This window comes from Cnephaeus nilssonii (assembly GCF_951640355.1).
Source record: "Cnephaeus nilssonii genome assembly, chromosome: 21".
Taxonomy (NCBI): domain Eukaryota; kingdom Metazoa; phylum Chordata; class Mammalia; order Chiroptera; family Vespertilionidae; genus Cnephaeus; species Cnephaeus nilssonii.
The window spans coordinates 1,069,994-1,097,304 of record NC_137092.1 but is presented as its reverse complement, the minus strand read 5'-3'; the positions used below and the strand labels follow the sequence as shown (position 1 = coordinate 1,097,304).

Genomic DNA, 27,311 nt, shown 5'->3' with positions numbered 1-27,311 from the left:
CAGTTTTTTGGCGAAGTTTGAAACACCGAGCTCAAAAGGTTGCCCATCACTGCCCTAAACAAACATAGAACAGAAAACTTTTTAAGACACTGGTGGGGCCCTAGCTGGTTTGCTCAGTGGATAGAGCCTCAGCCTGCGGACCAAAGGGTCCCGGGTTCGATTCCGGTCAAGGGCACAAGCCCGGGATTGCAGGCTCGATCCCCACTGGGGAGCATGCAGGAGACAGCCGATCCATGATTCTCTCTCATCATTGATGTTTCTCTCTCTCCCTCTCCCTTCCTCTCTGAAATCAATAAAAATATATTAAATAAATAACTAAAAGACTGGTGGGGTAAAAGAAACCAGGTTCCCTCTTTGCAGCAGCCACCGCCCCACCCACCCTTTAAGCTGCCTGGGAACCTCGTGTGCACGCTCAGAAGTTTCCCTGTGATAGTCTGCGCGGTGCAATGGCACGGGGAACGCCGGCTGCCTGGCTGGGGGGTGAGAATCACTCCGGAACCCGGGGGCTGGGACCGTGGCCAGGGAGGGACGGCGCTCCCCGGCCGGCTGGCGGGAAGTCTGGCTTCCGCACCGCCCCAGGCTCTGACACCCAGCTGGTCCCTCCCGCTCTGAGGGCTCCCCGCGGAGTCATTTACGGGACAGGACTCGTCCTGACCGGGGCTCCCGAGCAGCAGACCCAGCTTCACAGGCGGGAGGAGGGGGCGGCCTTCCCCCAGCCCCGCCCCGAGGGGAACCACGGCCAGCGCTGGGCGGCCCTCCCGGCCCTCCCTCCGGATTCTGCGAGGCCAGTTCCCGACACGAGGCCCTTCCCAGAAGCCACTGCTCCACCCGGGACCGGGTGCTCCCAGAGGTCTCCCTGCGAGTCCAGGTTCTGACGGAGCCCACGCTGCTGCGAGAGGAAGGGGCGCGGCCGGCGGTTTCCGGAGTTGGCCGAGGCGCGTTTTGCGGTCAGCCATCCAGGAGGGAGCAGAGTGTGTTTAACTCGGCGTCCTTCCTGTCCGTCCCGGGAGGAGGCAGCGCCAGGGGGGGGGGGGGGGGAAGCTGATGGGGGCGCACGGGGATCGGGCCACGGGCGGCCCGGCCAGGAACGTCTGACACATTCCTCCCTTTCCTGGTTTTATTTTCTTTTAAAGAAGAATGTTTACGTTCCCCTTTAGGAGGTCTGTGTGCCTCAGGACTCCGCGGGAGGGGGCGCAGGGGGCAGAGGGCACCCCGCTTCCCGGCCGGGAGGGGCCCCCAGCGCTGTCCCGAGCTTCCTGCCGGTTCCTGGTCCTCGGCCACGGACGCCCCGCCGTGAGGATCAGACTCCGCTCCCACACGGCCTCCTCCTCGCTCCCCTCCTGCTCAGCACCATCACACCGAGGCTCCCAGAGAGTCCTCTCCCGGCCGCAGTGAGGCTTAACCACGGGCAACACCGTGGCTGAGCGTCGACCCATGAACCAGGAGGTCCCGGTCTGATTCCCCGTCAGGGCACAGGCCCGGGTTGCAGACTCGATCCCCAGTGGTGGGCGTGCAGGAGGCAGCCGGTCCCTGATTCTCTCTCATCATGGATGTTTCTCTCTCTTTCACCCTCTCCCTTCCTTTTGGAAATCAATAAAAAATATATTTTTTAAAACAAAAGAAACCCCAGCTGCTCTTCGGGGCAGGAGGTGCCTGCTCAGGACATGAGCCACCCCCACTCCACTTTCTCCCCCAGAAACACCCTGTTATCTGCTCACGGGTCTCAGAGATTAGAGGGGGGTGGCCCAGCGCGGACTGAACTTGCTATCAGCGTCCAACCCTGTCCCTGGCCCTGGCCCGGCCTCTTCAGCCCGAGGGGTTGCCATTGCCCCATGTGGAGAGTCGCCAGACAGGTGAGGTGAGGTGCGTGGGTGTGTGCAGCCTCAGGCACCGTGAGGTCATGGGTGTGAACACTGAAGTATCGTGGGGAACGCAGAGGCAGGAAGCCATTCGCTAGCACGCACATGAACAGGAATTTTAGGCCATAGTTACGCGCAGTTCCCTGAGGATGTAACGGGGTTCTCCAAGCACACTCTCTCCTCATTGTATACAGGACACCGAGGGTTTGCAGAAGTTACTGAGGTGCGTCCCACACGGCCCACGGCCCACGGCATCCCACACGGCCCAGGGCGTCCCACACGGCCCAGGGTGTCCCACACGGCCCAGGGCGTCCCACACGGCCCAGGGCATCCCCCACAGCCCACGGCGTCCCACACGGCCCAGGGCGTCCCACATGGCCCAGGGCGTCCCACACGGCCCAGGGCGTCCCACGGCCCACGGCGTCCCACACGGCCCAGGGCGTCCCACACGGCCCAGGGCATCCCACACGGCCCAGCGTGGCCCCCACGGCCCACGGCGTCCCACACGGTCCAGGGCGTCCCACACGGCCCAGGGCATCCCACACGGCCCAGGGCATCCCACACGGCCCAGGGCGTCCCACACGGCCCAGGGCATCCCACACGGCCCACGGCGTCCCACATGGTCCAGGGCATCCCACACGGCCCACGGCATCCCACACGGTCCAGGGCGTCCCACACGGCCCACGGCATCCCACACGGCCCAGGGCGAAGCTGGTGAGAAGGACACTCACAGGAGGCCCTGCCTTTCCACTCCCCCCTTCACGCAGCCTGACTGTTGCCCCGTCTGGCTTCCTGCTGAATTTTCTATCTTAAAGAGCTTGGACCTGTGGCAGATGGAAGGGACACCATTTCTTTTCACCACCAAATAAGCACCCAGAGTTTTGGCTTCATTTAGCTCTTGCCAGTCCCTTCGAAGGGGTCATGTCCAAACTGCAAAATTCCTCGGAGTCGCACAATGTGACGACACAAACAAGCCAGCAGGGCAGCAGGAGGAGCAGCTGGAGCAGCTGGAGCAGCAGGGGCAGCAGGGGCAGCAGGGGCAGCAGGAGGAGCAGGAGAAGTAGGAGGAGGAGGAGGAGGAGCAGGAGAAGTAGGAGGAGGAGCAGCAGGAGGAGCAGGAGGAGCAGGAGGAGGAGGAGCAGGGGCAGCAGGAGGAGCAGGAGGAGCAGGAGGAGCAGGAGCAGCAGGAGGAGCAGGAGGAGGAGGGGCAGCAGGAGGAGCAGGAGGAGGAGGGGCAGCAGGAGGAGCAGCAGGAAGAGCAGGAGAGCAGGAGCAGCAGGAGCAGGGGCAGCAGGAAGAGCAGGAGCAGCAGCAGGAGCAGGAGGAGCAGGGGCAGCAGGAGGAGCAGCAGGAGCAGCAGGAGGAGCAGGAAGAGGAGGAGGAGCAGGAGGAGCAGCAGGAGCAGGAGGAGCAGGAAGAGGAGGAGGAGCAGGAGGAGCAGGAGGAGCAGGAGGAGCAGCAGGAAGAGCAGGAGAGCAGGAGCAGCAGGAGGAGCAGGAGGAGCAGGAGCAGCAGCAGGAGCAGGAGGAGCAGCAGGAGCAGCAGGAGGAGCAGCAGGAGCAGCAGGAGGAGCTGGAGCAGCAGGAGCAGCAGGAGAGCAGGAGCAGCTGGACCTACCTGTTAAAGTAGCAGGTGGCCACGGCCCCCGCCACCGCCATCTGCTGGCAGGCGAGGATGAAGTCGCTGGTCCAGACGAGGCCCAGGAGGTGGTACCCCCACATGTAGCGAAGGCCCCAGAGAGGCTGGTACTCCACCCGCCCACCTTCGGTGACCTGGGCCGCTCCTAAGGTTAGAACGCAGACATGCTTACACCAGCACCGTCCGAGCACCGACCCACAGGCCCACCTCCTCCCCGGCCTCTGGCATCCATGAAACACAACCGTCCCCCGCCCCCCAATCTAAGCTCTCCAAGCAAAAACTAAACATCCTGAACACATGCACCTTGTGAACACAACAAACCACAATTACAGTGACGGGCGGCAGGCAATGAGCAGGCACACGAGGTACACCTTCACGGTCACCCCACTTTGCGGATGTGAACACTGAGGCTCGGAGGGTCACAGCACTTTTGGACTCGAGATTAGTGGGAGAACAGAAAGTCACACCCACTGGGCGCTAACCCCCGTCTCCCTCCACACCGCTTTGTGAGACAGACAAGCCTCGTGGCTGAACCCACCCCAAGCTGTGGGACCACAGGACAGAAGCCCACGTCACGAAAAATGTAGCCTATAAAAGCGGCGCGGTGCAGGGACGGGGACAGGCAGCAGGGGGCAGCGGCTAACGTGGCAAGTCGAGGCCCACCCAGGCCTCAAACCCCGGGCATCCCGTCAGCGGACGCCGCTTGGTTTGGACGTCCTGGGCAGCGTCTCCTACTTGCTCTTTGCTCTGGTCACCGGCGGTTTATCGCCCTCCCTCCAGGCCGGCGCTCTCCGCTCTCACGTACTAACTGGCACTTTGGACCACTGAATCCGTTGTTGGGGGTGGGGGGCAGGCCTGTGCATTGCAGGGTGTTCATCAGCAGGGTCCGAGGCCTCTACCCATTCCATGCCAGCAGCATCCTCCTGCCCCTCCCCCAGTCCCGCCAGCCCCAATGTCTCCTGACTGCCAAACGCCACCTGCGGGACAAACCAGTGCCCGGGACCCAGGGCTGTGAGCAGACCTCTGCTCGGCTCCGCTCCGTGAAAGCCTAGGGAAGGCCCGGGCGGGCCTCGCCGGCACGTGGCTGCCCTCTCCTGGGCGGCCGTGGCCCTGCAGTCAGGAGCCCCGCCAGCACCAGCTATTCTGTTGCTGAGTTTGTTACAATGTAGCCACAGGAAGTGGAGGGAAGTTCATGGGACCAGGCCCAGGAAGCCGTGGTCTGTGACCTAAGAAAGGATTTGGCGCCAGGCTCAGCTTTCACCCGTGTCAGAAGCCCCCGGGGGGCAGTGGCCACGGGCCTGGGCTGGACGTCACACCTCCGCCCTGACCCTAAGGCCACCCCCCACAACATCCTCTTTCTCACCGACTTGAAGGCATCTCTTCAGAGGTACTCCCCTTTCTTGTTCACAAGAATCTCTCACATTTTTAAAAACTCTACCGGGACCCCCCGTCCTCCTCCAGCTCCCCTGCCCTTTCTCTCGCGAAACAGAACCATCTGCTCTTCAAGCCCAAAGAGGGGAGAACGTCCCGCTTCCCAGGCCCGAGCCTGAGCTCCGTCACCCTCAGCCGGCACTCTGGCTGCCGGGGGCGCGGTGCCCACACACCGTCCCACCAACAGGGCGGCGGCCCTGGCGCGGCGGCACCCACCTCACCTGCGGTGCCCAGGCTCAGCAGCACGGCCGCCCACAGCGCCCAGAGGAGGAGGAGGACGGCGCACGTCCCCAGCGGCTGCAGCAGCAGGAAGGGGCAGTGGCCGATGGCCTTGTTGGTGACCCGCAGAAGCTCGACCGCCAGCGTCACCCTCCTCCTCAGGCTGAAAACCAGCACCAGCAGAACGGCCTGGCGAGGAAGGGGTTAAATCGTCCCACGTGCCGCTGCAGGAAGAGGCTGGGCACCCCAACCTGTCCCTGCACCACCCCAACCTGTCCCTGCACCACCCCAACCTGTCCCTGCGCCAGCAAGCAGCCCTGTCGGACAGCTGCCCCCGCGTCCGCCGTCCGGACACACCGTACAGAGCCCACTGATCACCCAGTGCGCGCTGGGCCCGGGCGAGGCCCTGCCGCCGGGCGTGAGCAGGACACACTCCGGCCCCGAGGAGCCTGTGACGTGAGCAGGACACGCTCCGGCCCGGAGGAGCCTGGGACGTGAACAGGACACGCTCCTGTCCATGAGGAGCCTGGGACATGAGCAGGACACGCTCCAGCCCGGAGGAGCCTGAGGCCGGCTGGGGAGCAAGAGAACATGAGAAGGAGGCCCTGGGCTGGGGACCGCGCCCCCCTCCACCCGCCCACAGAGGTAACGGGAACGCAAGGGCTGCAGAGGGCAGGGATCACACTGGGGACAGGGAGTGGGCCCGACGAGGGACATAGGCTGGCTCCCTGCCCTCCCCCTCACCTGTGCAGAAGTGGGGGTCCAGAGCTAGTCACCCCAAGGTGTGCTTGCTGCTATGACAACTGTTTTCATCTAAGAGCAGCTTTGGCCTCGGGCGGAGGAGAAAGGGCTGCCCGCCCCTAACGCCCAGCACCCAGCACGGGCATCGGGCTCCGGCCTGACAGCGGGTGGACTGCCAGGCTGCCTCCCGCTGGGGGGCAAACTGCTCCCGCCAACACCACTCCCACCAACACCGCTCCCTCCCCCGAGGGCCCGTAGCACGCCTGGCCCCAGAGGCCTCAGCCCAGCGGAGCCCCTGCAGGTGGATGCGTGTGTGCGTGTGTGCGGGTCCCTGTTTACTTCCTCCCGCTAATCTGTCTCACGTCTGAGTGACGGACCAGCTGGGAGAGCCTGAGGGCGGAGGCCAGGGCCCCTCCCCGCACAGGGTCTGCGGCTGAGGCTGCGGGCCGGGCCCAGGGAGGAAGCGGGCGGGCCATGGATTCCTGGGCTGGCTGTCCCCCGGCTCCACAGCTGCCCCGCTGCCCAGCCTCGGTCTCCCCATCGACCCCTGGGGGCCTGGACGGAGGAGGGACGGCCAACCCCCCACCCACCCCCGACAGCCTGTCAGTGTTCCCATCGGCCAATGAGGCGACAGGCGGCGGGCACACCGTGGTGGGCGGGGATTGAACTAGGCCTGAGGCCGGTCCTCCCGTGCAGTGGACACACTGTGTGACCGGGGTCCCGGAGAGGTGGTGGGGGGCGGAGGGGGAAGTCTCTGATTGGCCAGGGCCAGAGCCAGGGGCGGGCACAGAGGGCTCTGCTGGGGCGGCCTGAGCACCGTCCTCACGCAGGAAACAGCGTGCCCGCAGCGTCCGCCCTACAGCCACCTCGAACTTGAATCAGGGGCCTGGTGTGTCAACTAAAGCACAGCAAGGGCAGCCTCGGAGGGACGGCGGGAAGTGGGAGGAGGAAGATGCTTCCCTGGTGCTGGGAGGTCGGGACGTGGCCCTGCGCGGGGTCCTCAGGTCCACAGTGCCCTCGCTCACGTGGTGAAGACACAGCTCTCCCTGGTTCCGGCCAAACCAGTGGTGTGGATTCAGAGCTCCGGCTGGCTGACCCGGCCCCCTCCACCCACCTACCCTCCCCCACCCCCCCACCCCCCGCGTGCATTTCTTACCGTGAGAACCGTGGCCACCACAGCAAGGCCCAGCAAGCAGGTCACGTTGTCCCTTTCCGTGTCCAGCGCCACGCTGAGGGCAGTGCTGTAGTCGTAATACAGCCACCACAGGACGCCACAGACAACTGGGAGGCCAGGCACGGGCTCAGCGCCTGCCCCAGGGGACCCCCCACCCCACCTGCACCCAGCGCGTGGGGCCACACCTCCCGGGGCGCCCTGAGGGCTGGCAGGCCAGGGCCTCCCAGACACGGAGTGGACGCGTGTCTGTGGGAGACGCGGGGCGGGGGGGGGGGGTGAGCGGGCAGCAGGCCGGGCTGGGTGTGAGCAGGGGAGAGACCGAGCCAACAGGACGGTGAGCGGAACAGCATTCGACCCTAAGTCTAAACCTCCCGCGGGCTCTGCTGGGCACGCACCGGGCACGGCGAACACGCTGCCACCTTCCCCACATCCAGTGACTCTGCTGGGCAAAGGGGCAGCGTCCCTCGCCGGCCCTGGCGCGTGCCCCCGGGACCCACTGCGGCCTGGGGCCGAGGGCGCTGCGTGGCGGAGGGCACGGCGGTTCTCCCGGGAATGAAGCTGGCTGCGCCCGCGACTGGGAGCTCAGATCCCTGGGCCCGGGGGTGTGGCTGCTGCCCGAGCCTCCTGCCCGCCCTGCCTCTGGGGCTGTTTCCACGGACGGACACGAGGTCGTGACCGGCAGGCTCGTCCCCCACGTGCAGCGCGATGGGGTCAGAGGGGAGACGCTCTGAGACCCCACTTCACTCAGACCCTGGAGCCTTTTCACGTCTACACGCAATGGAAAGGCTTTCACTTCATCAAACAGAAAACCCAGCCCGCGGTGTGGCTCCGTGGCTGAGCGTCGGCCTGCGAGCCAGGAGGTCACAGTTCCATTCCCGGGCAGGGCACAGGCCCGGGGGGCGGGCTCATCCCCAGTAGGGGGCGTGCAGGAGGCAGCCGATGGATGAGTCTCCTCGTGGATGTTTCTATCCCCCTCTCTCCCTCTCCCTTCTTTTCTGAAATCAATTTTTAAAAAATAGTTGTTTTTAAAGGAAAACCGAGCGGAAATACTTACAGAGCAGCCCCAAAACCACCAACGCCATCAAAGTGTGAACCAGCAGGCAGGTGACGACGCGGAAGGTGAGCATCACGGCCAAGGACAAGGCTGGAAAGAAGCAAAGCACCGAGTTCAGCGCCGGCCACGGCGTGAGGCGCAGACGGCCCCGCCCCCTGGTGAGGGGGGACACATACAGGGTGAGGCTCCAAGTTTAAGTCCAGGGGCTCATTTTCATGGTCCGACATACACCGGGCGAGAAACTCTGGCCACCCATGCACGTGCGGTCGTGAATAAAAGCAAGCGGAGGCTACCTACTGCGAGGACACACAGGCCCAGGACCGTGTCTCTTCCCGACATGATCCCACCGAGCGCGCGCTGGAGGGCGTCCGCGTCGTTGATGAGAACAGAGGCGAACAGGGAGTAGCACTCGGGCGTCTGGGGGACGCAGCGGTTAAACAGGGGGAAAGACTTGCTGAAAATAAGGGGTGGGGAAACGGTGAAGAGGTTGGTTTAATTACTTGTTAGGTCAAAGGAATTCCAGAAGCCGATGCATGCAACCGATGGTGACGCAGGTAACAGACGAGTGCACCAGACAGAAATGCTGGTCCCTTCCTGGAACCCGTGACCAACCAGTGCTCCAGGTGAAATGGTGGCGCAGATATTGGCTCCATTCCTGGAACCCCTGCCCTCGGCGGAAATTCCACCCGCCCTCAGCTCATGGCCCTCCGCCCTCACCTGTTTAAAAAAAGTGCCTCAGCTCCCGCCCAGCACGACTTCCCCGGCCCCGCCCTCAGGACCGGTGGCCCTCGCCCGGGACTGCGAGATTAAACCTCCTTTTGACCGTCCTGGACTCTCTGTCTTTGTTCCCTGCCCCGCGAACCTCACACTTGTCTTTTCTTAAAAAGATGTTTAGAAGTCTCGACAACCAAGGACGCATCAGAGAGGCAGTAATAACAAGGGGCTTCGTAGCCTGCGAGCAGAGGCCCTCGGAGAGCCTCCTGTCAATCAGGGTCGCCATGGTGACAGCTGATGGATGCCTCCGGATGGGGAATGACCACAGGCACCCCGGGGAAGCAGGTACCCCGAGATCATGGGGAGAGGCGGCCTTGCAAACTCAAGACCTCAGTGACCCCAAAGGGTGGTCTGAACTTGGAGCATTTTAATTAGAAGCGGTCTATGGAGGGCAGTCACGCCCTAGGCCATAGGTAATTTGTAATTTCCCTTTTCCCAACCCCTCAGGGCACAACCAGTGTCCCAGGGCGAGGCCACAAATCCCCTCATTGTCACTGTTATCTGTTAATGGCTGACTGTTAACTACCTGCACCCACCTGTGTAAGGCAGCACGAGGCCATCATCTCACTTTCTATCCAACCCCAGAGGTTTCTCCCCTTTGCCTTCTCCCGCCTCCCTAATCCAGTGGTCGGCAAACTCATGAGTCAACAGAGCCAAATATCAACAGGACAACGATTGAAATTTCTTTTGAGAGCCAATTTTTTTAAACTTAAACTTCTTCTAACGCCACTTCTTCAAAAGAGACTCGCCCAGGCCGTGGTATTTTGTGGAAGAGCCACATTCAAGGGGCCAAAGAGCCGCATGTGGCTCGCGAGCGTAGTTTGCCGACCACGGCCCTAATCATCACAATGGATTTCCTGTGGCCACTCACGTTCCCTCCTTGGGTCGTAATGTACAAAACGAGGTGAGAACCCGCCGTTCTCAGGGGCATTATCCCAGTTCACTGAGATCCTGCGTCCTGGCAATCGTCAGCAATTTGGCTCAAATAAACTCACAAAACTTCTTCCAGGTCTGAATGTTTCTTACATGAACGAAGGCATGCACCCAGGCTGCTGTGAGAGGACCACATGCCCCTTTATTGACTGCTGTTTCCTCCTGCTCAGCCGGTTCCCACCCCGCTGTCCTCACAAACGCTGCAAACAGCCCCACTGGTGGGTCCCGGATCTCTGGCTGACCTGCTCCCTGCAGACAGTTCCACCCTCTCCTTTGCCCCGCCCACAATACCTAGAGGAGTGATAGACTGGGCCAGGCACCCAATCACCTTCGTTGACAGGCAGGGGAAGTATGGGCTTTTACCTGGGAGGCACTGGGAGCCTGGGGCACAGCGAGGCTGCCTGGGGATTCTGGGTGTAGTTGGCGGGACTCAAGCTGTACACACACAGGAAGGACCCTGGAGGCAGGAGATAGGCAGACTGTAGGCTCTGTGCCCTGTCCCCGGGGAGCCTATAGGCTCTGTGCCCTGTCCCCGGGGGAACCTGTAGGCTCTGTGCCCTGTCCCCGGGGGAGCCTGTAGGCTCTGTGCCCTGTCCCCGGCGAGCCTGTAGGCTCTGTGCCCTGTCCCCGGGGGAACCTGTAGGCTCTGTGCCCTGTCCCCGGCGAGCCTGTAGGCTCTGTGCCCTGTCCCCGGGGAACCTGTAGGCTCTGTGCCCTGTCCCCGGGGGAGCCTGTAGGCTCTGTGCCCTGTCCCCGGGGGAGCCTGTAGGCTCTGTGCCCTGTCCCCGGGGGAGCCTGTAGGCTCTGTGCCCTGTCCCCGGGGGAGCCTGTAGGCTCTGTGCCCTGTCCCCGGGGGAGCCTGTAGGCTCTGTGCCCTGTCCCCGGGGGAGCCTGTAGGCTCTGTGCCCTGTCCCCGGGGGAGCCTGCAGGCTCTGTACCCTGTCCCCGGGGAGCCTGTAGGCTCTGTGCCCTGTCCCCGGGGGAACCTGTAGGCTCTGTGCCCTGTCCCCGGGGGAGCCTGTAGGCTCTGTGCCCTGTCCCCGGGGGAGCCTGTAGGCTCTGTGCCCTGTCCCCGGGGGAGCCTGTAGGCTCTGTGCCCTGTCCCCGGGGGAGCCTGTAGGCTCTGTGCCCTGTCCCCGGGGGAGCCTGTAGGCTCTGTGCCCTGTCCCCGGGGAGCCTGTAGGCTCTGTGCCCTGTCCCCGGCGAGCCTGTAGGCTCTGTGCCCTGTCCCCGGGGAGCCTGTAGGCTCTGTGCCCTGTCCCCGGCGAGCCTGTAGGCTCTGTGCCCTGTCCCCGGGGAGCCTGTAGGCTCTGTGCCCTGTCCCCAGCGGAGCCTGTAGGCTCTGTGCCCTGTCCCCGGGGAGCCTGTAGGCTCTGTGCCCTGTCCCCGGCGAGCCTGTAGGCTCTGTGCCCTGTCCCCGGGGAGCCTGTAGGCTCTGTGCCCTGTCCCCAGCGGAGCCTGTAGGCTCTGTGCCCTGTCCCCGGGGGAACCTGTAGGCTCTGTGCCCTGTCCCGGGGGAGCCAGCACAGCAACCCATCCTTTTACAAAACCTCGGAGACGGGATGAATCCCTGGGATCTGGAAAGGGGCCTGTGGGGGACCTAGGGACAGAGCGCGCACGTGCCACCTGAGGTCAAGGGGCACGGGGGGCAGGTTGTCTCCCGCAGGCGTGCACAGGTGACCCCACCCGGCTTCCCGGGGCAGGGCCCGCCCTCGGTGCCCCCGGTGCCCACCAGTGTTGTTGGCAAAGAGCTGCACTTCTTCCAGGGTGTGGAGCTGCTCCGAGGGGCAGCTGGCCACGCAGAGGGCGGTGGGGCCGAGCCGGCCATCCTTCCCGTCCAGGCCGCAGGAGTCCATGAAGAACACGTGTCTGGGAGGCAGGAGACAGGAGGGGACCCCTCAGAGCAGGTCTTCTCCTGGGGGTCGGCGTGGGCCTTACAAATAGCCACAAGCTACCAAACGTGGGCGTGGCGAGCAAAGCCTCACGGTGAATGCCTCCGTAGAAGGCAGCCCGCCACACCGCGGGGCCACACTCCACTGTGAGCTGGCCGGGGGCGGGGCTCGGTGGTTGAGCTGCGACCCATGAGCCGGGTCACCGATTAGATTCCCCGTCAGGACACACGCCCAGGTGGTGGGCTCCATCCCAGGTAGGGGGCGTGCAGGAGGCAGCGATCGATGTCTCTCCCTCATCAGTGATGTTTCTCTCTCTCCCTGTCCCTCCTCTCTCTCTAAAATCAATAAAGACATACTTTTAAAATAAATAATAATGAGGCTAGATTGTCTCTATGGACTTTGCTAGTAGCATGTACAAATGTATACGAAACATTCCAACTAACGTCCCTGTCCAGCTCCGCGTTTTCTGGAGGACAACAGTAGGGGCGGCCTGAGGGTGGGAGGGGCCGCCGGGACCTCGCCGAGGGCCGGGGCGGCAGCACACGCTGCTCTGGGAACCCACAGAGAGCACCTCTGCACCGAGCCCAGCTGCTTCAGGGAGTGGCTGGGCCCAGAGCCACGGGAGGGAGGCTGTGACCAGAGGCCGCCTCCCCCTGTGCCATGGGCTGCGGATGAGAGTGCAGACAGGCGCAGGTGGACAGGCCCGGCACGCCCCGTCGGGACGCAGGTATTCCTCCATCGGAACAACACGGGGGATGGTGCGCCCCTGCTCACACGTCACCGGATGACACGTGATGAGGAGGATGGCGACAACAGACGTTCAGTGAGCCGTAGCCGGGCAGTGTCTCGGATCCTGGCAACAGCCTGGCCAGGTGGGAATAATGAGCCAGGCTTCTCAGGACGAAAACGCAGCTGGGCGAGGTGAAGGGCGAGGCGAGGGGCGAGGCCCTGCCCAAGGGCACACAGCCACAGGCAGCCAAGCCCAGTCTGATCTGAGGGCTGTTGACTGAAGCCGTGGCCTCAGAGTTTCGAACGGGAAACCGGTCCCAGGCTCAGAATGGCCAACTGACGCCAAGCCTGACATGGAGCCCCTGTCGGTTGGGAACTTAGGTGGACGCTTACTTTTTTAGGGTCATGTCCTGCCCCGAAAGGGGGGCCCCGTCCACCGGGGAGTTCTTCCTGCCGCACACGTTGCCGAAGCTGTCGTAGCCGGAGAGGAGCCTTCCTGTGGCTCCGGCCGCCACCGAGGAGCCCGCGATGAACATCTGGGAAAGCCCGGGTGGCACGTGAGAGCTGGCCAGGGCCTCAGGGGCGCCCCCCCCCCCAATGCTGACATGAATGAAACCAACACACGGCGGGGCATCAAGGTGCCCCCTCAGACGGTCACCAGGTCACTCAGCTTTTATCCAAGGGCCAGGGCTGTGCCACTTCTTTCCCCCAGTTTTCATCTGTCTGTCCATCTGCCCACCACCCCGTCTTCTCTCCTTCTCCCTTCCTTCCTTTCCCAGGTTTCCTTCCGTCCTACCCTCCCTTCCTCCTCCTCTCCTTCTCTCCCCCCTTTTGCTCTTGTCTTACGAAAACTGACCCTCAAGGGATGAGGCAACACAGCTGCTATACACAGAGTGGCCAGATGATGATGATCTCTGAACCCATAATAATCTGGCCTCTCAGTGTCTGTCCTATATAATAAAAGGCTAATATGCAAATTGTCCCCTCGACCAGGAGTCCGACCAGCAGGCAGGCCGGCCAACTGCCCATGTCCCCTCCCCCTGGCCAGGCTGGCCAGACCACACCTATGCACGAATTCATGCACCGGGCCTCTAATACACACACACACACACACACACACACACACAAACACACTGAGTGGCCAGATTATTATGATCTCTGAATGCTGTGTGTACTAAGTGTGAACACACTGTGTGTACTAAGTGTGAACACACTGTGTGTACTAAGTGTGAACGCGGTGTTTTAAAATGAGTGCTTAAATGCACACACACACACACACACACACACAGAACCTCGGGAATTCTGCGGACAAGAGCATCTTGCAGCTGATGGTCACTTTTACCCAATTTCACGGTGAGTGTGGAATACTGAAATTCCACCTCCGAAGGTCAGTCCCGGTAACAAGCATGACGGCGCCTGGCCGACGGAGTCAGATCGTCCCGCACACAAGCGCGGGGTGTGCGTCTCCCAGCCGCGCAGAGCGCCACCCAGGACTCAGGACGCTGGGGTCGGTCCAGCACCGGGACGCAGCGCGCCTCGGGGATATCCCGTGCGACGCCGTGAGTTTCCCGGGCTCACTGCCCGAGCCAGTGCCGCAGGGGCCTGCATGCACCACCCCACTTAGACATCAAACCGTCCGCAGGGCCCCGCGTGGGCCAGGCCGGGCCACCGGGCGGGACCGGAAGACGCCGCCCGGCAGAGGCCGGAGGAACACCCCGTTCTGTTGTCCGCGCCTGAGCTTTAGCAATGGGGCCGAAGCTCCTGAGAGCCAGTCAGCTCAGGGAGGGCTCTCCTCGCTCAGAGCTCAGGGAGGCAGGGCCCGGGCACAGAGAAGCCTCCGGTTTACTGGGCAAATGGCCGGCTCTGCCGCCTCTCAGAGGGCCCGGCACGGTGCAGGCGGTGCTGAGTGATGTCCAGGTTTGAAGCGAGCAGGGGCTGGGGAAGACCCTTAAATCACACAGGAGCCCAAGGTCACAGCTGCCGGGTGCAGGCAGGACAGAGGCTCCCTCACCAACACCAGCCGCCTGGGGGCAGCCCCGAGGCCGGGACAGGGCCGCACAGACATCCGGCTACACCTCTACGCCGGCCTGCCTGTGTGGAACCAGCTGGGAAAGTCAACAACAAATGCTTTTCTAAAGAGAGAGGAATGGGGAAGAGGACCGTGGCATTTGAGAATCGATTCCACTTTAACTCTTCTCAGCACAGGCACTGCCCTCTGGTGCCACCAGCGGGTTTTGTGGGTTCATCACCCGCCAGCAGCAAAGGCAGCCGCCATCGCCAGGACGAGGGTTTCCCCCGCGCGTCTGCGAGGGCGGAGGGAGGCTCTCCCTGCTGCTGCCCACAGCGCTAAGGCCAGTGCCCAGCCTCAAGATCCCGCTTCCACGGGGCACGCCCAGGACCAAGACGCACCGCCTGGGAGGTAATCACAGACCTGGGAACCGGAAAGAAATGGGGGTGGGGGTGGGGGGGGTGGTGATCAGCTACCTCACTAGCGGGTTCGTGGTACAGGCCTATTCCCTCGGCTAAGAGTCGTTTATGTCCAGGCTCCCCTCGGACGGTCCTGTGTTAAAGGGACAGCGAGCGCCGGAGGGACATTTTAACCTGGGGGCTGAGGTGGTAGAAGCACCTCCAGGAAGTGAGTGTGGAAGACGCGGGCTAAGAAACGATTCTGTTTCCCCGGCTCCTACCCCACTGCCTCCGCTCCTACCCCACGGCCTCTGCTCCTACCCCACGGCCTCGCTCCTACCCCACGGCCTCCGCTCCTACCCCACGGCCTCGCTCCTACCCCACGGCCTCGCTCCTACCCCACGGCCTCGCTCCTACCCCACGGCCTCCGCTCCTACCCCACGGCCTCCGCTCCTACCCCACGGCCTCCTCTCCTACCCCACGGCCTCGCTCCTACCCCACAGCCTCCGCTCCTACCCCACGGCCTCGCTCCTACCCCTCGGCCTCCGCTCCTACCCCACGGCCTCCGTTCCTACCCCACGGCCTCGCTCCTACCCCACGGCCTCCGCTCCTACCCCACGGCCTCGGCCCTGATGGGCCTTCTGTTAGGACGCCCTGCCGGAGCCACACAGCTGACCAACGTTCGGGGACAGTGTGTGTCCCGCCCACGGGCAGGTGCCTCTCATCGTGGCACCGGCTTTCACCTGGTACCCCCTGCACCCCCCCCCCACACACACACCTAGGCTCCCCCAGGAAAGGCCTAGACATGCGGTTTACAGTTGGGGCCCAGCTCTGTGGGGACCCACACCCGGGCCTCCTCCCCGCCAGACGGCCACTCACCAAACCCGTCCAGAAGAGGAAGAACAGGAGCAGCCAGGCCGGGTCGGTGCATTTCCTGTAAATCTGAGGCCGCCACGCTCTGTGCCCGGGGGCTCTCTCCGCAGACACCTGCCAGGAGCAGAAGGGAGGGCGAGGTCACCCTGAGGGTCCGGCTGGGGGCGACCGAACTTGGAAGGCTGCGCCAGGAGCTCCCTGTGTGTGCGTCCCGGCCGCGTTCCTGGGAGTTTGGAAACACCTGCTGCGTGCGGGTGGGTGAGAGGCCCCAGGCGCTAGGCCCCCACCTGGCGGTGCACCCGGGGCGCCCCTAGGCCTAGGCCCCCGCCTGGCGGTGCACCCGGGGCGCCCCTAGGCCGGCCTTGCCCCAGCCAGCGCCCCGCAGAGTGGGGTCCGAGGCGCCGCCATGGGTCCCCGGGGCGGCCCGGGGGCAGGGCTCTCCGCGGAGTGGGGCAGGTGCGCGCAGGTGGGCCCGGGTCCCTCCCGCCCCCGGCGGCACTCACCGGGCTCCGGGCGCCGAGGCACCGCATCCTGCGCTCCGGGCGGGACTGGGGGCCACGCAGCGCCCGCAGCGGGCTAACCCGGGGCGAGCGGCGGGCAGGGGCGCAGCGCCCCCCGGCGGCGGCCTCCGAGCGCGGGTGGCTCCACGGAAGCCGGCCCCTCCGGGGAGGAGAGGCGCCGCCCCGGCCGCAGCGCCGCCCGCAGGCCGGAGCGGGAGCAGGAAGCCTCGGCCGGAGGTGGGGAGGGGCCGGGCAGGTGCGGCGGGTCCTCCTCCGCCAGGTGAGCCGCCCTCCGCCGCCGGTGCGGTGCTCACTGCGTCACGGGCATCCGGAGCGGCAGACACGACCCGCTCCCCCGTCGGCAGCGAGGGACGCCGAGGCACGGACAGCGGCGCCGGCACTGGCCCTGGAGACGGAGCCGGCAAATTGGGGGCGAGGGGCTGAGCCCCGACACTCCAGGGGACGCCCTCAGGCGGGTGTCTGCGGACCCCACCAGGCCCCCCACAGTCTGTCCCTCCACCAGGCCCCCCCACAGTCTGCCCCTCCACCAGCTTCCCCCCCACCCACAGTCTGTCCGAGAAACCCGTCACCCGTGGGACTTGGGTGCAGGGAGTATGCGAAGAAGGAAAAGCCTGAGGTGCGGGGCGGAAGGAGGCCTCCAGGTGTGGGTGCGGGAGGTGGGGCGGGAGATGCTGGGGGGGGGGGGGTGCGCTGAAAGAATTGGAGGGTCTGCGCCTCCCTCCGCCTGGCCTGGGTCAGTCCTGGTTCTGTCGTTACCGCGGAGACGTCAGTGGATTACAACCGCAGACGCCGCTGCTGGGTCAGGGCACACGCTGGGTGCTGGCCTGCGGGCTCGTCCCCAGAGGGGGCGTGCAGGAGGCAGCCGATGGACGCTTCTCTCATCATTGATGTTCCTCTCTCTTTCTCCCTCTCTGAAATCAATAAAAACATTTAAAAATATTTTTAAAAATAAAATTTTTGTTGTTAATCCTCACCTGAGGATACTTTCCCATTGATTTTTAGAGAGAGTAGAAGGGAGGGGGAGAGACAGAGAGAGAGAGAGACATTGATGTGACAGAGACATCAACTGGTTGCCTCCTGCAAGCGCCGAGGCCAGGGCTCAGGATCAACCTGCAGTCCGCAGGCCAACGCTCGATATCCACGGAGCCACACCTGCTAGGCTCTAAAATAAATTTTTAAAAAAGCATTGGCTTGTCCCAAATGTTGTTTTTTATTTTTAAAATATATATATTTTATTGACTTTTTACAGCGGAAGGGAGAGGGATGAGAGAGAAACATCAATCAGCTGCCTCCCGCACACTCCCCACTGGGGATGTGCCCACAACCAAGGCACATGCCCTTGACCGAAATCGAACCTGGGACCCTTCAGTCCGCAGGCCGATGCTCTAGCCACTGAGCCAAACCAGCTAGGACTGTTGTTGTTTTAAAGAAAGACCTGTCTTATACCAGACCCTAAAAAACCCCTAAAATATAAATGTCCTATTCTTGAAACACACCAATATGTTTATATTAATAAACTCACACTAACAGTAAAAATAAAGCCTCATCGATTGCCTTTAGAAGAGTCTAGAGGCAAATTCTTTATTTCGGAAAGTGGTAATAAATGCAAGGACAGGGCCGAGCACAGGCCCCGCCCCCCCAGTGAACCCCACTCGGGGAACCGCAGGACTAACGGGGGTCCTGGCGTAGCGGTGCGGAAGGAACGACAGGGTTTAGGGTGTCAGTTCTCCAAACGCACCACAGAGGGGCACCCCGACATCAGCTCCTCCCAGTGCAGAGCGCCTGCCCCTGAGTCCCCGGGCCCGGCCGCCCCGCTGCCAGCTACGCGGGGAGGAGAGGAACAAGCCAGTGACACCAGGGCCGCCCCCAGCACAACCAAGACCGGGAAGGTCCCCTGCTAGTTAATGGAAGTCTTCGGCACCGGGGCCGCAGGGTCCCCTCTGGGCTCCTCAGCCCGCCTCCGGCAGGTAAACGCGCCCCACCGATCCCGAGCCCGTCCCCCTCCCGCCACAGGTGCCGGCCCGAGCGCTCCCACAGGCCCCTTCCGAGCATGCGCAGGAAGTTAGGCGCCGGCGCAGCGCGCGCACGCGCGCGGCGGGCAGAGCCATCCCTCGGGCGCAGGCGCGGCGGGGAGGGCGGGACCTCGGGCGCGTGCGCGGCAGGCAGGGCCGTCCCTAGGGCGCGTGCGCGGCGGGGAGGGCGGGACCTCGGGCGCGTGCGCGGCGGGGAGGGCGGGACCTCGGGCGCGTGCGCGGGGTCGCACAGTGCCACTGACCCGCCAGCGACCGGCATGACGGGCTGGGCGCTCGCTGCCGCCCCCGCCTCGCTGCCGCGCCATGGAATGCCTGCGGGGCCTGCCCCGGCTCCTGCCGCGCGCGCTGCGGCTGCTCCCGCGCGGCCTGTGCGCTCCGGCCTGGGGCCTGACCCCCGCGCGCGCCGCCGGACCCCTCGGAGGGAGCTGGGCCGCACTGCCCGGCGCACCGCGCGGGCCCCGCCTGGCAGGTACGGCCCCGCCCCCGGCCCGGGACGCCGCGGTGACCTCGGGCCCCAGCCCGGCCCGTCCTCCTCGCGGTCCCTGGGCAGAGCTCCCGCCCGAAGCGCCCGGGGCGCCTTTGGTGTTTAAATCCAGCGTCGCCCTTGCTCCTCACGACAGCTGGGGAGTCAAGATCGGGCACCGCCGCCTCAAATACTCGGATAAGTTTCTTCCTTGCGGGCGCGGTTCCGTTTGTCCCGGGAACGGGGTGGGACGCACTGGGGAGACTTGGAGGCAAGAACTGCGCCGAGTAAGGGCGGACTTTGCTCTCAAGTGCGGCCGGAGGAGGGACCGGAGTTGGTGTGTCTTCACCGGATGATAAAGCGCGGCGATCGCCGGCATTTGCACTAACCGGAGAGCGCGGTGCTAATGTCGCCGAGCAGCCTACGGCATTGAAGCCATTGAAGCGTTAGGCTTCCCCAGGTCGCGCTGCCGGCAGATACGTGTGCTCAGTTGCGCTCCCCACGCAACCCAGTGTCTCCACCTCCTTCCCCCGCCCCGCGGGGCCTCGGAATGGGTCCACCCCACACCCCGGGTTCAGCCCGTCTGATGGTTTTGTTTTGTTTTACTTTATTTATAATTTAATAGTCAGAGAGCTCTTTTTTTAAATTCTAACCCAAGGATATTTTTTCCATTGGTTTCTAGGGAGAGGGGATGAGGGAGAGAGAGACATGGATTGGTTGCCTCTTGCTCGCACCCCTCCCAGGGCTGGGGAAACTACAACTGAGGTCCCTGCACTTGACTGGGACTTGAACCCAGGCCCGCAGGCCCATGCTCTGAGCACTGAGCCAAAGCAGCCAGGCCTGTCTGGTGTTTTAGGGCAAACACTGAGATGCAGACTCTCCGTCCTGGGACCCTTCATGGACGTGTTAGTAGGAAATGCTGATGTATGGGCCGACATTGACCTCCACTCAGATGACCCTTAAAATGCCGCTTGCACTTTGCGGAAGGGTAACAGCAGGCCTCGGGTTTCTCAGAAACCACACGCATCGTAGACCGTGTAAGTGGGAGGAGTAGGATCCGAGCTGAGCGTTCCGCTTTGGAAGCATCGGGTAGCGAGTAGTGTTTTTCCCACCTCCGCCCGGCCCCCTCGTGTTTGTGGCTGTGAACAGTGCTTTTTGTCGGATGCTGAATGGACCTGGTGATACTTCAGCGCTCCCTTCAACTCAGTCGAGTCACATGGTTTAAGTTTATTTTCAAGTAGATTTGCCTTCATTCCAGTTCACCAAGGTCAGCATTCCAGTTCCGTTGGCTGTTTTGCACGTAGCAACAATAAAGTATGTCTGCGGAAAAGAAGTTAGTACAAAGAAGTCAAGTCCGTAGGTTTCCTAGTTTGTAGGTCAAACAATTCACCCTGATCCTGGAATGCTGAGAGGCCCGGGGCACTGGGGACCTGTTTCCCAAAATACTCCTACCAATGCCATTCGCATGAAGAGCCCTTTAAATTATGCAGAAAAGATTGGGCCTTTCCTTTCCGTCTCAACGCCTCGTTGTACATTTGTTCACCAGCTCTGAGGTGATTGGGAAGGACAGGGTGGCGGGAATCCACAGTAATTCTGCCTCGCCTAAGCCGTTTCAAAGCCCTTTCCCCGTTAAACCGAACATAAGCGCCTGCAAATAGGAAACTGCACAAATGAGTGTTCCTTCTTCTCTAGGAAAAAGATCTTAAAAATAGCAAATTAGTCTGCAGACCACGGACTCAGAGTTGTATCTAGGCCACATGTGACAGCCAGTCGTGTGACTGCAGGGAATTCTCATTCATTTTCAGGTGAAATGCACCTGCTGAGAACGTCCGATGTCGCGCAGGCCACGCTCGCCAGCGTAGCCCCCGTGTTTACTGTGGTGAGTACGTGCCGGGTGCCTGATAACACAGAGCACTTCTGCGTCGTCTCTTGTCTTGGGGTTGTGCTCAGCCAGTGGGACTTCACTGACCGCTCGAGAGCCCAGGTCAGATTGGTCAGCAAAGGAAAAGGGAGCTTTAGCCCTTAACTCAGACCCGACTTCAACCAGACGGGCAGGAGGGTTTCTGTGTGTCTGTCAGTGTCTGTGGGATATCACAGTGCCATGTGGTGAGACCACACGTAGTTTACTGCTTTTATTCTCTCTCTCTTCAGACTAAATTTGACAAGGAAGGAAATGTGACCTCTTTTGGTGAGTATCTTCAAGTTTCTTCTGCATCATCTCTTTAATCATTGAATGCGTGAATCTGATGGAAATCAAGGAATGGCAGGCGGTGCTGTGAACAGAGCCCCCTTTGCGTGGATGGGTACGTGCAGGGAGGGTCTTCGTGCAGCGTGTCCACCAGTCCCGTTGGGGCTGCAGTGCCTGGACCATCCGTGTTCTCCCGGGTGGTTGTCCTCAGGGCCACTCGTGCTCTGCCCGACGTTAAAGGCACAGAAACACTTCCCTCCGTCTCCTCTTCACTCCTGGTCCGCAGTCACGCCCCTGCGTCCGGGTAAGGCGGAGTCATGGACCTCCAGCCCACCCACCGTGGGTGACAGGAGCCGAGGGGCGGGTGGCGCTGGGCTCTGCTGGTCACTCTGTTTCTAAAGTGAAACAGATCCCTCAGGGTCTGACCTCGGAGCAGCGCAGGTCTCCCACGCCCCCTCCTGCTGTTGCTGAGGTCCTCGTGGAGCATCTCGGTGTTTTGGCTCAGTAGCTCCTTCGAAGGCTGTTCTGCCTGGAGCGCTGCCCCGTCTGTGGTGTGACTGACAGGTGCAGACAGTCGTGTCGCCAGTACCGTGTGTGGGACTTGTCACCCAGTCTGCTTTCTCTTGGGGAATAAATTGAGTTTCCAGGCAGAGTCTAGTCTGAGGACTGACTTTTTCTTGTTTTGTGTTAGTCCAAGAGGAAAGAAAATCGAACCTCTCTCTTCCCAGATTTAAAATATTGAAGGTGATAAGGGAGTGAGAAATGAGAGAGAATGCAGGTCCTGTTAAACAAAGGGGCCGTGCCAGCGCTGGGACGAGGCTGAGTCCCCTGCAGGCACGCGTGGTTTCATTCGGGTCCCGCGGAGCGCCTGCGCGCAGAGCGCAGAGCCTTGATGGAGTGGGATAGGAGGAGGAAGAATACGAGAGTCAGCTAGCGTTAGCCTGAGTGTGTTCTTGAGGTAAAGACAGGCATTTAAAACACTCCTGTCAGCTTGGTTTCTGGTCATAACACAAAACTATCTTGGTGGTGGGAGGGTCCTCTGCTATGAAGACTAAGCTCTTTGATTGATTAGACCAGCCACTTTTTTTTCTTGAAAACATTTCTTCTACAGAAAGGAAGAAAACGGACTTATATCAAGAATTAGGTCTTCAGGCCAGAGATCTGCGGTTCCAGCACCTCATGAGCATCACCACCAGAAACAACAGGATCATCCTGAGAATGGAGGTGAGGGTCCCTCCCATCCCGTGTCTCCACTCGGCCCGTGGGAGCCGCTGCCTGGCCAGCGCCATCAGCCACAGGCTCAGGTGGTTCCGGAACAAACGCAGCTCTGAGACATGGGTAGGGAAGCATGTGGCAAAGCAAAGTGAGCAGACTTTCAGTGGCACAGATGGCATGTACGTGGGTGTTCACTGCATACTTTTTCCGTATGAAAGTTTTCATCATAAAACGCTGGGGAATGTAAAAAGAAACACCCTCTAGGTTTGTAGCACCGAGGCAGCGGCACAGGCTCCGTCACGTGCTGCTCTTCTCGCGTAACGGTCACCGTCTTTGTAGACGACTCGCCTGCACACGCCTCTCTCCCCGCAGTACCTGAAAGCTGTGATAACCCCCGAGTGTCTGCTGATCCTGGATTACCGTCATTTAAACCTGGAGCAGTGGCTGTTCCGGGAGCTCCCCGCGCAGCTGGCCGGAGAGGGCCAGCTGGTCACGTACCCTTTGCCTTTTGAGTTCAGAGCCATGGAAGCACTCCTGCAGTACAGGGTAAGCCGTCCGCCAGCTCCTGCGTTTGTCCGCTCCAGACGCTGTCGGGAGGGAGACACGTGAACAGGCCAGCGCAGGCGGGGGAACGGAGAGGAGATGCGGGGGATGGGGGACGGCTGCCCGGGCGGGAAGCGCATCTGCTGGAACGTGTGTCGTCAGTCTCTGCTGTTTCCCGCTGGCCGGGCGTGTCTCAGTGCGCAGCTGTCAGTGCGCAGCTGCCGGGCGCCCGCCATGCTGTGGGGCCTGAATAATAAGTGTACTTTTGACTTCACACTGATTTATTTTTTAAGTCCAAGTCATGTTTTAGTTTTCAGAGAGTTTTGTTCATAGGAGTTTTGGACTGTGCTCTGTTTATAAAGAGCAGAAGTATTTACCAAATGGAAGTTTGAGTTGTAACCACGAAAGGGCGGATTTCCTTGTACTTAATCGACCCCCCTCCTTTCATGACGGGAGTTAGTCCCTCACAGGTGCGAGCATGGTAACAGCATGTGACTGGGCCTCTGTCCCCAGCAGACGGGTGTTTGGGCCACCCGGGAAGCCGTTCCTGCAGCTGCACTCGGCAGCGTTACCCGCCACCCCAGCTGTCCAGATGGTGTCCAAGCCCAGGGCTCGCTGACCCTGAGCGTTCTGAAAAGATGGGGTTCTCATGCGAGGTCATGTTGCTCTAGATCCGTGGTCAGCAAACTGCGGCTCGCGAGCCACTTGCGGCTCTTTGGCCCCTTGAGTGTGGCTCTTCCACAAAATACCACGGCCTGGGCAAGTCTATTTTGAAGAAGTGGCGTTAGAAGAAGTTTAAGTTTAAAAAATTCGGCTCTCAAAAGAAATTTCAATCGTTGTGCTGTTGCTATTTGGCTCTGTTGACTAATGAGTGTGCCGACCACTGCTCTAGATCAGCAAGCTGCAGGGGAAGCTGCGCCTGCTGGAGCCCCGGATCCTCGACACGTTGGAGGCGTTAGTGGACCCCAAGCACTCCTCTGTGGACAGAAGCAAACTGCACATCCTGCTGCAGAACGGCAGAAGGTGAGCAGGTCCCGCACGTCCCTGTGCGTGGTTCGCAGCGGCGTGTGAGCATCAGCCCAGACACACAATCCGTGGGGTCATCGCTGGTCTTTAAATCCAGCGAGTGCTGCTGATGGTGGTGACTTCCTGTCGGGGCGCCGAGTGGAGGGAAGAGTGAAGGGGCGGGAAGGCTGCGTCTGGCTCTGTCCCGGGCCCTGCTTGGGGGCTCGGTTCTCCGTCTGCGTGTAGACAGCAGAGCACCGCCGACACATCCCTGTCCACCACCTGTGTGCGAGGGTGACACGTGTCCGTAGTCCGCGGCGCCATCACGCTGCGCACCTGCCTTCCAGCCTGTCCGAGCTGGAGACGGATGTCACGGTGTTCAAGGAGGCGATCCTGGAGATCCTGGACGACGAGGAGCGGCTGGAGGAGCTCTGCCTCAGCAAGTGGAGCGACCCCGAGGTCTTGTGAGTGGCCCTCCCGCCCCGGACTCCCCTGCGAGCTCCTTCCTCTCGGGGCACTTAGCCTCCCTCGGGGCACTGGGCCATCCCTCGGGGCCCTCGGGCTCGGAGCTTGTGGCTCACGCACTCGGTGTTGCATGTCGTCTGTAGACCAGGGTCAGAAACTCACGCAGACGCTTTGTAACGTGCACAGAGGACGGTCTGCAGGCTTTAGGCATCATCTCTGTCCCAGTAAGGAAGCTGAGATAAGAGCTGGGCCGCCAGCAAGGCCGAGCAGCAGAAACGGGGACACGCTGTCACCCTTTGCTTGTGTCCTGGGCGGGTCTCTGCTGGGCGGCAGCGTGGATGGTGGAGCTCTGCCCCGCCTCCTGGGAGCGGAGAGCTGGGTCGCGTCCTCATCGCATCGCTCTGTGCGGGTCAGGCCCCCGGGGCAGGGAATCCGCCTTCGCATTCGGCCTGTGGTTTTGGTTCCCTGGTTTGTACTGACTTGTACCAGTCCGTCCGCGTCACGCGCCTGGACGTCGCTGTCACGGGCAGTGGGGCTCCCTCCCTGTGCAGCAGGGGCCTGTGGGGGGCGTCCCTGTGTGGTGCTCGGGGTCAGGGGCACGGCCCTCAGATGGGCCCGTGACAGACAGACAGGACAGGCGAGTGGGCTCGCTGGGAGCGAGCACCGTGTGCTCACGCAGGGCTGGGTGTGTGATGCGGGGCTGGGTGTGTGACGAGGGGCTGGGTGTGTGACGCGGGGGTCGGGGTGTGACTCGGGGGTCGGGGTGTGGCGCGTGGGCGCTGCTTACGTGGCGCTTGTGATTGGAGTGAGCAGAGCAGCGCGGGCATCGACCACGCGGAGGAGATGGAGCTACTGCTGGAGAACTGCCACCGGCTGGCCGAGGACCTGGCGCACGCGGCCCGCGAGCTGCGGGCGCTGATCGACGACTCGCAGAGCGTCATCTTCCTCAACCTGGACAGGTGGGCGCGGCGGAGGGGTGCTCGGGGAGAGGGGCTCCTGCTCTGTGTGGGCGTGGCTCCTGGGGGGGCAGTGCCTGAGGCCCGGGGCCCTGGCCGTGGGTCGTGGGCCGGCTGACCCAACACTGTCCCGCAGCCACCGCAATGTCATGATGCGGCTGAACCTGCAGCTGACCATGGGCACCTTCTCGCTCTCGCTCTTCGGCCTGATCGGAGTTGCCTTTGGCATGAACTTGGAATCTTCCCTTGAAGAGGTGAGGATGTCGTTCAGTAAGCTCGGGGTTCTTTTCTCACGTTGTGAAGGTCCGTTCTTAAAACAGACTTTAAACAGGAAGTCTTCGCTGTCCCCCCCCTCGGGACACGAATGCGTGCTCTGGCCCGTCCACAGCCAGGCAGGCTCCAGACCCGTCTCCATGGCACGGACAGCAGGCTTCTGCTTCTCAGACTGCGCTGCGTGGCCGGCGGGAGGCAGGAGCGCCCCTGGCCGGCGGCACACCGTGTGGCTCAGCCGGCGGCTCTGAAAGTGGGCATGATTGTTCTCACTGCACAGATGAGAACAGTGAGGCCCAGAAAACGTCAGTAACTTGCCCAGAGCTGAGCTCGAGTCACTGCTGGGTTTGAACCCAGAGACCTGCAGCCCCTCGTGCTCTGTGCCCGCATAGGAACGCGGCGTGGCGCTGGCCGGGCTCAGCTCGTCCCTGTCAGACTCCTAGGCATGAACCGACCCTGTGCTCAGCACGCTCTGGCTCGGGTTCCGTGTCCTGGCGAGTCCCACGGGCCGTGTCTGGCTGCAGCCTGCGCTGCCCGTGGTCTCCATCGGGACCCTGGTTCACCTGGGAAAGTGGCCGTTAAAGAAGCGAACCTGAGGCCCCTCCGGCCTCCAGCTGTTCAGTAGCCCTGGATGCCCTCCAGGCCAGACCAGACGAACCTCCCCGGGCCTTCGTGATCCACCCGCACCGCTCTCTTCCAGGACCACAGGGTGTTCTGGCTGGTCACCGGGGTCATGTTCATGGGCAGTGGTCTGATCTGGAGGCGGCTGCTGTCCTTCCTCGGGCGGCAGCTGGAGGCTCCTGTGCCTCCGATGGTACGTAGTGCGGGTCCCCGCCGGGGGCAGGGCGGTCACACCACAGCCGGTGGGGTCAAGCAGACTCCTTGACCCTGGCAGTTATTTAATGCCTGGAAGCCACCTTGGTTCTCCCCTCCCCATCCCCACCCCCCACCAGTCACACCAGCACCACCTGCCTCACGGGGTTAGGGAGCTGAGCAAGATAATGCGTGTGAAGCACTTGGGAGCACAGCGCCGCCCCGGAACACGGGAGCTGCTTGCTGGGGCCGGGGGATGGGGGTGTGGGGACGAGCACTCAGCCAGGAGACGGCAGTGACCCGGTGCAGGGGCTTCATTACCAAACGGAAATGCAGGGCCCGCACGGTCACCGGGGAAGACAGGTTAGTGCCCTTTCTGCCGTCACTCGGAGGTGACACCGCTGTCCATGGGGGTCCCCTCAGCGGTGATGGGGTGCCTTTCCTCGTAAGAACGACACGACTAACACGCCACTTGTCCGCTTTGCTCAGGTGGCCTCCCTACCTAGGAAGACCCTGCGGGCCGACGGACGGCTGGACGCGAAGCCCAGCCTCAGGCCGGACGGGCTGGGGTCCAGCAGGAGCGTCCTCACGCCCCGGTGAGCGCGGCTCGCACGGCAGCCACTGGCGAGGCTGAGACAGCACAGAGCTACGTTGTCGTCCGAGGAAGGCCCGTGCAGCGACCGCACTGGGACGTGACCCGCTTCAGGGCTCTGAGGAGACCACGGCTCCGGTCAGAGGCCAGGACTCGGCTCTGCAGCTCGCAGAGCTGCCTTACGGACGGGAGGCAGGCAGGCTGCCTGAACCCGGGCTGTGGCCTGGACTGGACTTCCCGCTCATCGAGGAAAGGAGTGTCCGCAGCCGCGGTGCGGAGACGGCCTGTCCGCGAACTCCGGCTCAGGCGCCGAGGGCCGGCCGCGCACGGCAGCCTTTCACTCCGCGGTCTGTGCTGGGAGCCGCTGCAGCGCCTCAGTTTCTTCTCTGCTCCCTCACAGACGTGAATAAACCGGCATGACCCTCTCACGTCAGCTTTCTGTGGATTCCAGTTCATCGAGATTTCAGCTTTCAACCCCAAACTGCTGCTGCGCTTGGCTGTAACTATGCCTTGGGAAGTAGAGC

General features: G+C 62.5%; 2 protein-coding genes across 5 annotated transcripts in view; one reads left to right on the top strand and one right to left on the bottom strand.

The window, feature by feature from the left end:
• SLC44A3 (solute carrier family 44 member 3) overlaps positions 1-16,816 on the bottom strand; it is a 36,194-nt gene extending 19,378 nt beyond the window's left edge. The window contains exons 1-10 of the mRNA XM_079761190.1: positions 16,227-16,816; positions 15,730-15,837; positions 12,838-12,980; positions 11,556-11,692; positions 10,187-10,280; positions 8,410-8,570; positions 8,117-8,206; positions 7,045-7,169; positions 5,150-5,336; positions 3,477-3,642 (exon numbers count right to left, since the gene is read on the bottom strand). Coding sequence (XP_079617316.1) covers positions 3,477-3,642; positions 5,150-5,336; positions 7,045-7,169; positions 8,117-8,206; positions 8,410-8,570; positions 10,187-10,280; positions 11,556-11,692; positions 12,838-12,980; positions 15,730-15,837; positions 16,227-16,253 — 1,238 coding nt within the window. The 5' untranslated portion in view covers positions 16,254-16,816. The remainder of the gene's footprint in view (positions 1-3,476; positions 3,643-5,149; positions 5,337-7,044; positions 7,170-8,116; positions 8,207-8,409; positions 8,571-10,186; positions 10,281-11,555; positions 11,693-12,837; positions 12,981-15,729; positions 15,838-16,226) is intronic.
• On the top strand, positions 14,965-27,220 carry MRS2 (magnesium transporter MRS2). 4 transcript variants are annotated; one of them, XM_079761194.1, is made up of 11 exons: positions 14,965-15,079; positions 20,546-20,619; positions 20,892-20,928; positions 22,040-22,152; positions 22,516-22,689; positions 23,579-23,709; positions 24,039-24,155; positions 24,963-25,115; positions 25,249-25,366; positions 26,083-26,196; positions 26,685-27,220. In XM_079761194.1, exons 1-11 carry the CDS (start codon positions 14,980-14,982, stop codon positions 26,793-26,795), a joined length of 1,242 nt encoding a protein of 413 aa, XP_079617320.1. In that variant the 5' UTR covers positions 14,965-14,979; the 3' UTR covers positions 26,796-27,220. The 4 variants fall into 4 exon arrangements, with proteins under 4 accessions (XP_079617320.1, XP_079617318.1, XP_079617319.1 ...); XM_079761192.1 differs by lacking the exon at positions 14,965-15,079 and adding an exon at positions 18,488-18,746; XM_079761193.1 differs by lacking the exon at positions 14,965-15,079 and adding an exon at positions 18,754-19,777.
• The last annotated feature ends 91 nt before the right edge of the window (positions 27,221-27,311 follow it).